The sequence below is a fragment of the Linepithema humile genome, unplaced genomic scaffold, assembly GCF_040581485.1.
Source record: "Linepithema humile isolate Giens D197 unplaced genomic scaffold, Lhum_UNIL_v1.0 unplaced_1, whole genome shotgun sequence".
In the NCBI taxonomy this organism is placed as follows: domain Eukaryota; kingdom Metazoa; phylum Arthropoda; class Insecta; order Hymenoptera; family Formicidae; genus Linepithema; species Linepithema humile.
In genome coordinates this window covers 785,658-794,930 of record NW_027124985.1, presented here as the reverse complement: position 1 = coordinate 794,930, position 9,273 = coordinate 785,658, and the positions used below count along the sequence as shown (strand labels likewise).

The 9,273-nt window shown below is 28.2% G+C and overlaps 1 protein-coding gene across 1 annotated transcript; it reads right to left on the bottom strand.

Annotated features, from left to right (window-relative positions):
- Positions 1-62: 62 nt before the first annotated feature.
- On the bottom strand, positions 63-9,273 carry LOC136996868 (glutamyl aminopeptidase-like). The gene is made up of 6 exons (XM_067360998.1): positions 8,980-9,273; positions 6,589-7,104; positions 5,787-6,233; positions 4,875-5,034; positions 3,194-3,320; positions 63-1,662 (listed from the first exon to the last, which is right to left on the bottom strand). Exons 2-6 carry the CDS (start codon positions 7,077-7,079, stop codon positions 1,574-1,576), a joined length of 1,314 nt encoding a protein of 437 aa, XP_067217099.1. The 5' UTR covers positions 7,080-7,104; positions 8,980-9,273; the 3' UTR covers positions 63-1,573.

The window sequence follows — 9,273 nt, the reverse complement described above, 5'->3', positions numbered from 1 at the left end:
AAGCGAATATATAACGGTCGCGAAAGTGTTAATTTATATGTTTGTATAATTAGTGTAATAATATATTTGTGTAATTATACGTGAAGGATAATATGTAGGACATATCTTTTCGGATTTGAAAAGTTTCTTTATCTAGTCTGACTTTTGCAATAAATTAAACTTGTTTTTAAAATTGTAGATAAAAATCATTACCTATCGAAATATCTTATTTTTTACATTTTCAGTTATATTTTATATAACCTGAACTTATAATTATATTAATAAATTTTGACTATAATATAAAGAAAAAAAGTTTCTTTATTTGTATACATATGTATATGTTAAATATTAGTTTTCAAAGGACTGTGAAAGTCAATTCGATAAAACTTCAAAAATCAATTTTGGTTTACATAAATAAAAATAGTATTTTGATTTTAGAAGATAGATAGATCAATAAATAGATAGACTGATAGAACGAAAGAGGGAATAGTGGGGGCATCGAATTTGATATAGGCCTTTTAAAGTAACATATTTCTAAATAATCTAAAATAATCTAAAAGGTTTCTGGACAGGAAAATGCGTTAAATACATTCTTTTGTTTCTCTCTTGATCCCCTCACTTCTTTTTCGTTTCGTTCTTTGTAGAGACTTATAACCTGAAGCCTTTCTTATTGGAACAAGTTTATATTGTGTTCCTTATTTTTGGTATTAAACTGTGTGTTTCAATTTGATTTAAGTAATCAATCGTTCTCAGATTTATTTCGGAACTCATAATCACGCAACAGTTTTGCAATAAAAAAAATTTGGAATCGATTTGTAATAATTAACAACTTAATACATTATTAAACAATTTATAGCAGTACATTTTTATATTTCTAATATGTTCTATAATTTTCAGTAGACTCGTTGGTTTTAAAACTCAATTTTTTCAGGCTCAGTTTTCGCGTGCTTTCGAAAAACGTTAATTACTTAAAAGTTAGAAATAATAATGATAAAAGTATAATATTAGTATGTTAAAAGTATAATACCATTTAATAAGGAGCAGTATCTAATGTATAAATTTTTATTTTGTGTTTTTAGCTGAGTGATAACGTACAAAAACAAGATATATCAGTTTTGATGCCTTTCTTTGAAAATCAACGTTATGTTGTTTACAGTTTTGAAGATTTAAGATAACTTCTTCGGATAGGTTTGAAGGAGTTTATATTTATAACACGTATAATGGAAAGGCTCATATGATAACTATTAAATAATATAATAGAAGAGCATTAAAACCCGTCGCAGGATGTTAATGCAAAATTTTTAATTTTTCTTAAAGAAATTAATTAATTAATCTACGTGAAGCAGTTAAATTGTACACCGATCTCAGATCAAGATACTTAAAGTGTACGAAAAGTTAAGTACATTGTTCTCATATATGAAGAATCATAATGTACTGATAGGAATTATTGGAAAAAAAGATAACTAACATCCTGCGACGGCTCTTAATGTTTTTATATTTATATCTTTGGATAGTAGAATTTTAAATACGTCTCCCTTCTTCAATATCTAGTTTATGTGATAATTATCTAGCTAGAGAGATAATTAGATATTACTTACTGTTTGCTATTAACATATGTGTGGATACCCGTCCAAAATATATCAGGAGTTATCAAATGGTGTAACATGCGCCATATATTGGATGCTAAAACAATTAATATTATAAAGTGCTTGTTAAGTACTTTGAAATACATATTTTATAAAAGTTAAGATATATTTCTTTTATAATGAAATTTATGTATGTCAATACATTGTATTTTAATTTGTGTGTTAAAGACGTAAATGAGATTTTGTATGTTAGGATTGCTGGTAACTGTCACAAGGACAGAAAGATGATAACGAGCGTTTTGTTTCACTGAAAGTTTCACTGAAGTGTTTTTAAATTTATTTGCTTTGAGTGCAACGTGCTAGAACAATTTCTTGGTATTCAACCTTTCAGCCTTTCTATCGATTTGACGATTTTGGCACGACTGCCGTCAGTATCGGCAAAGAGGTTACACGAGAGTTTCGAAATTACACCGACTTGTTTCACACCATTGTGTTAGACTAATATGGGTTGACAGCCCGATATAATAACCAAATATGATAATGTCTTTCGTTTGTTGACATCTTCACACAATTAAACGTGCATATATAAGCTCGAGCTTGTCCGTCAAGGGACAAAATGCTTTCAAAGAAAACCAAAACACAACGAATCAATTAAATCAGTGCTCGGAATTAGTTGAACATTTCAGCCGATTTCCGCGGTATACGCCTCCTTTCCTTTTCTTACCGCGCGCGCCACAGCCGCTAGGGCCAGCGCCGCCGAGCGTTAGGAGCGGCACTATCTGATGAGGTTCTGTAAGTAGGTTCTTCTCCCTATTTATTAAAATTAAAAAAAATGTATTAAAATTTATTAAAAATAAATTTTTATTTTTAAATTTATTAAGTGGAAATATTTCAATAGATTTCTACGTCACCCATGAGGTACTAATGCTGATGCGATTTTTAAAAAGTCGTTTCTATCTACATTATTGCATCAATTGTTCATTCTCATAAAAGGCCAAGAAAATCTAATTAAAAAAATCTCTTTTATATTTTTTTTTTAAATTAAAAATTTGTTATTTTTATCTTTATTGGAATAGACCTACGGAGGAAACCACTTAAAAAAAAAAACGCGTCAGCATTAGTACCTCATGGGTGACGTAAAAATCTATTGAAATATTTTCACTTATTAAATTAAAAAATAAAAAATTTATTTTTAATAAATTTTATTAAATTTTTTTAAATTTTAATAAATAGGGAGAAGAACCCACTCATAATCAGATAGTGTCGCTCCTAACGCTCGGCGGCGCTGGCCCAAACGGCTGTGGCGCGCGCGGTAAGGAGAGGAAAGGAGGCGTATACCGCGGAAATCAGCTGAAATATTCAACTAATTCCGAGTACTGAATTAAATAAGCAACAGAATTAAAATCAAACAAAATAAATTTACACAGGTAATTTAAACAATTAATATCGGTGGAGTACTTCAATTTTTTAGCATCGAGCCAGACTGTAATCTGTTTCGTAACATTGTGTGTAGTTCAACTTTTATTTTCTTTTATAAAATTTAAAAATTTGCATATTATTCAACAGTATTATTTAATTATATTTACTTTAACCATTTCTAGACTTTTAGATATATTTTGCTAACTTACGTTTCACATGATCTAGATGATAGCTAAGTGAATTCGTTTCGATTGCATTTGAAGCAGTATTAAAGAGAAAAGATTCCCGTTGTGTTTCGGCGATAAATAAATTCATTATGTTATAATCCACAGGAATCTAAAAAGTTTAAAATAATAAAATCACTATTTGGTTAAGATATTATATTTGAAATAATACACCACCGTTGATCGTTGCAAATAAACTTTTGTTTTTTATTGTAAAATGTATTGTTTATTAAATAGTTATTAAAGAAAGAAATTTAATGAATACAACGTAATTTGCTAACATTCATGTATATTAAACAGATCAAACTTTTAACAGATTTATTTATTTCAACGTGGAAAATTGATGTATGTATTTAGTCGTCGCTCTACGTTTAAAAGCTTTGAACAATATAAAAAGTTATTAACTATTATAATTAGTACTTTAAATAAATATTCCTATAATTTTTTCTGCTCTGGAGTTTCGAGGAAAGGTCATATGCTGTCATCATGTAGCAAATCTTTTCTTTTTACTTGTGTTATATGAATAATATAAAGTACGCAGTTTCTGCTACAAATTCATAACGACATGTGTTGCTACATGAATTTCTTTTTTTGACAATGATGAAAATCTAATCATATATTTGTATCAAATGTAAGATGAGAAATTATGTGCCCTCGGTGTCAAAAAGTAACATTTATGCATACATATATACAAATTATAGATCATCATCACTTGTTTTACAATGTAGGAATAATTATTACAATCAAGTTTGAGGATATAAGAGGGGAAGAGGCTCCGTGCTTAATTCTTTTCAGAAAAGTATAGGGATTGGATAGGGGATAAGGTTTTCTTGAAGCTGCAGAAAGAGAGAGGCAAAGCTCTTTTTCTGGCACGCGTTCAATTTACCCTGTTTAAATAAATAAATCTGCTAACAATAAAAGTTCGTTTTCTTAATATACTTGGTGTCGTAAAATTACGTCCTTTTCCGTAAACTTTTTATATTAATAACTTTTTAATAAATAACAAGTGACTAAAACTTTTTTCTTGTTCGATAAGAGCGTAAAGAGCCAACAGCCGGATGTTCGTGCAAAGGTTATCGTATATTAGTTTATTACCATTAAACATTTATATTAAAAACAAACGGATACGAATTCTCAATGATAAACATAATTTGAGTGTTTTTTTAAAGTTCTTAAGCAATCGGCAGGTAGGTTCCCCGAAATTAAATCTAATAAATTCAAAAAATAAAGAAAAACGCATCATATTGCTTGCGTGAATTAAAAATTATAGATGTATCAGGCTCTGATGATTGTTAAAATCAATCGGGGAACCTACCTGCCGATTGCTTAAGAACTTTAAAAAAACACTCAAATTATGTTTATCATTGAGAATTCGTATCCGTTTGTTTTTAATGTAAATGTTTAATGGTTATAAACTAATATACGATAACCTTTGCACGAACATCCGGCTGTTGGCTCTTTACGCTTCTATTGAATATTATTGATTTTAACAATCATCAGAGCTTGATACATCTATAATTTTTTCTTGTTACTCATTGTCAGAACAATTGGCATTGGTAACGTGTGACAAAGTCAAGACGATTGTAACTGTTTATGTAAATCTAAATGATTGCCATATGTGGTATATCAACTATAAGAATTTAAAACAACGCGATATAAGATATACCTGATATAAAATGTACGTTGCAAATAATGTAGTGAAACCTGTTTTCGACCATAGCAACACATCATTATACCAAACAGATACTATTTGATTTGTTATAAAATGTGCCACTTTCAATTTATGCCCAACGGAATCTGAATCTTCGACATGAATATCAGTTTCTCTGCAAAATGATTTCAAATATGAAAAATTCATGGACAATGTTTGCTGTAATTAAACAATTTATTAAACCTTTATATTGTAGATCAAATTATTACAAAGAAATTAAAAAGTTTTTTTTTAAATTGTTTTTTGCAATAATGAATTTAAAATTTCTTGTGTTAAGTCTCATAACAAATAGAAATAAAGTGACTTTTGACAATTATGAGGTAGTTGGTATTCATGTTTAATAACGTGATTTATTTTGCGTATAAAACAACGTAATAATAATTGTTTACTTACACAGTTACGAACAAACATTATTTCAAAAACTGAAAAAAAGATATTTTGTACATTTTGCATAAATAATTTCACGGATGAAAAAGAAAATTAGAATTTGGAGCACAAGTACTTCGATAAGTTCCGACAAAGTAACTGATATAGTAAGAGATTTTATAGCAGTTATGTTATTCGTGCAACTTAAAACACACAGTTAGTTTTCATACTTGTAAAACTGAAACTATACTAAAGTCTGATTTCACGTAAAGAATTATTATTTTAATTTCTGATTTGAACTAAAGGTTATAATATCTTCTTAATGTGACACAAGTAAAATTGTATAAATTTCGACTATTTCCTAATTTATATACATATATTGACATAAAAATATGAATATCTTCCAGTTTTAAACTTTTATTATTATTTTATTATTTGATAGTTTTATATCTTTTATTTAATAATAATTTTTGATGATTTTATTTTAGTTTTGAATATTACCTTTGTAAAATCAGTAAAGTTAATCCCCATATCATATTGTTATTGTGTTGAGTATCCCAGAATGCAACATAGTCCATTTTTGCTAATTTGTCCATATTATTTTCACGTTTCAAAAAATATAGAACTTTTTGGGCAATACATTTTGCTAATTTTAAACGGTTCGTTACATTTCTTCTACTCCAAAATGTGACATTTCCAACCGAAGTAGAAATGCTAGTGAATGTGGTTACCACAACCTTTAAATGTTGAATGGACATAACAGATTTCTTAAAATGTGTCCACATCATGTCATTGTCATTTTCTGTCGTTTGTATAAGCATATTTGATAAAGCTGTGTAATTTTTATGATGCTGAATGGAAATTTTGAAAACGGAATAAAGTTCTATCTCGTCCCAACATGGGAATAGTTGTCGAGCTGTCATTATATCAACACCTGTCGCTATTAACCTATCATTACATATTACATAATATAACAATATGCAAATATAAAATTTTATATATAATTATACATAAAGATCTCAAGAATAGATAAAAAAACATTGGGTTTTAAAAAAATTGAATCATAGTTTATAACATTGTACAGAATGTACCAATTTGATACATATTTCTACATCATAAAACCGACAAATTTGAAATGCAGTGATAAATTCATTTGAGTACTATTATGATTATTTAATGTAATACGCAATTCACGGAATGTCATCTGGTTTATAAATGTACTTAATAAATATATTTTGCAAAGAATATTAACAAAAATAAGCTTTATAATATAATTTTGTTTAAAGTACTTTTTTTAACTTACAGTTTGTTGTCCAGTGTTCTATTTGTGTATAAAGATTTATAAAAGTGTTTTTTGTTATTTTTTATGTCACATATATATGTCAGTATTAGAGTGTATATACCAGCCGGTAAATATTTTGAAACTTTTGGGTCCTTGGTAAAATGGATCATAAACATATTTAGTTCAGTATTAAATAAATATTTTGGAACGTGAACTTTTTTACTATGATGGGTGTCATACAAAACAATTTTTATTACAGCAAAAGTCACTAGATGCATAGATATATTTTCTGTTTCACGAGTAATATGTATAAGTATGCTACATTTTCCAATAACATAATTTGTTTTGTAGTCAAATATTATATTGACATTATAATGCAATGGTATTATGTAATCTGGTAAATGGTAACGACCTGTAGTGTCATTTTCGGTATTGATACCAGTGCAAAGTGCTATTGTAGCGATTAACATTATTTCGCCATTTGTTAAAAGCTTTCGGAATATTATATTCATTTTTCTTTATGTACAAAAAAATTGTCTGAAAAATGTATTCGTTGGCAGTAAAACATATACATTTGCAACACATAATTTTTAATTTAAATATAACAGAAAAGCACATAATAACGATTAGAATTTAGACTGGAAAGATATAGAAAAAAATCGTGATATACTAAAAGAAAAGTGTATCATGTTTTGGACTATAATTACATAGTACTACAATTATAGTTACGATACTCATTTTTATAAAAATCGTTAGTATAATGTTAACAATAATATTTTTATACGTATAGTATTGTCAAATATATAGCCAATTACACAAGGTGGTCCATTTTAATCAACCCACTAGAATATCTCAAGTCTTTATTTCAATTCAAACAATTTTAAAGGATCTTGACCTGATCTTGGGGGTCCCGTTTGGATACAAATTTTTTGCCAACAGTATCGATTGCCGACATCTTATTTGTTCACATTTTGTTTGCACACCAAAAATTATTACCTACAGTACGATTGCCTACAAAAAAGTTAAGAACCGAACGCACGATTGCAAACACATCATTATTTCGGACAAACTATATTGCACATAATATTATTGCCTACGGATTGATTGTATACCAGCTCTATAACGCACAAATAAAAGTTAAGAGACGAACGCACGTTTGCAAACTGGGCCTTCCTCCTGACCTTAACATTTTCTTAAAGTCAACCAAGATTACTATCTTCTTTCCCTTTAGTAACTGAGCAATTTTGATTAAAAACATTTTTGTCTTAAACTTAAAGATTTTAAGATATTTTAATAGATTGATTACAATGGACCAACCTGTAAAGTTATTATAGAACATTTAGAAAAATATTTGACGCCAAAAAGCGTCGTTGATTATGGTTACTGCTATTGTTCTTTTCTTTCAGTACAAGATAAAGTGAAAAAAAACATGGAAAAGTAAAATTCATAAAATTTGTCTGATGAATGTTTAGAAAGATAGTATAATAATATTGTATGTATGTATATACATAACTATGTATATACATGAGTAGTTTCACAGAGTGTTATAAAACATAATAAATATTTAAAAGTGCCTGTTAGAATATAGAAATAAAACAAAAACGATATTATAACTGAAAGTGTCACTAAGCCGAGAACCTTTAAAATAAAATAAAAAAAGGAACATAAAAATATCAAATTATTATGTTTCTAACCAGTTATGATATCTATTCTCTCAAATGCACGCAAGCAAGCTGCACGCGCACACACACAAGGTTAATTTTTACTTCGCAAAAAATGGTGATTAATCATTACACATGAAGAGACTCATACTGTACAACAGTGATGAGCAACGCGCGGTTCGCGGTCAGCATGCAGCTTTCCAGTTACTTACCTGCAGCCCTCCAAAACGTTGCACTTTATTTTGCTGAAGTGTAAAAATTTTAGCAAACATACTTTCCAATATTGAAAAGTTTGTTGATGAGAAACAGAGCCAAATATTTAATTAATTAAACACCAGCTACATATTTAATACCTCCCGATAAAAAAAATTTACATGTGTACATATGCCTTTGTATACATATATTAAAAATATAACTAATAAAAAGTAAATCAGATTAAAAGAAAAGTTTCATGGTCGAAATTAACGAATTCCACCCTATAAATTAAATTTTTTTTATTGTAAAATATATTGAAGTATTTAATATTACGTTTGTTGCGGCCCGTATAGAATATTAGGTTTTTAATTTTGGCACACTGCAGAACAAAGATTGCTCATCACTGCTGTGCAAGATAAAAAATGTTAAAGTAAAAAGAAATTAGTGACACAGTTACTTTTTCAGAAAGAGATTTAAGAAAACAAAGTTGTATTTATCATGCTTTATAAATTTTCATATATTTTGAATTAAAAATATTTTGTTTCTGATCACTTACCTACATATATTAAAAGCGTTAATTAAAATTCCTTGCTACGTGAAAATTTACAATTTTGTAATAATAATACAGTTAACATCACCTTACACACAAATCGTGAATGCCGAAGCTATATAAATCAAACTGCGATTCAGTTAGCTCCAAGAAGTCTCTGAATACTAAGAAGCATATTCGTAACTGATATAATATATATGTTATGTCATGCAAACAGTTGCTAAGAGGTCACGCAACAGGAAAACATTTTACTAGTAGATAGAAGAGCGCGAAAATTAAGATTCATAATCAGTTAAATGT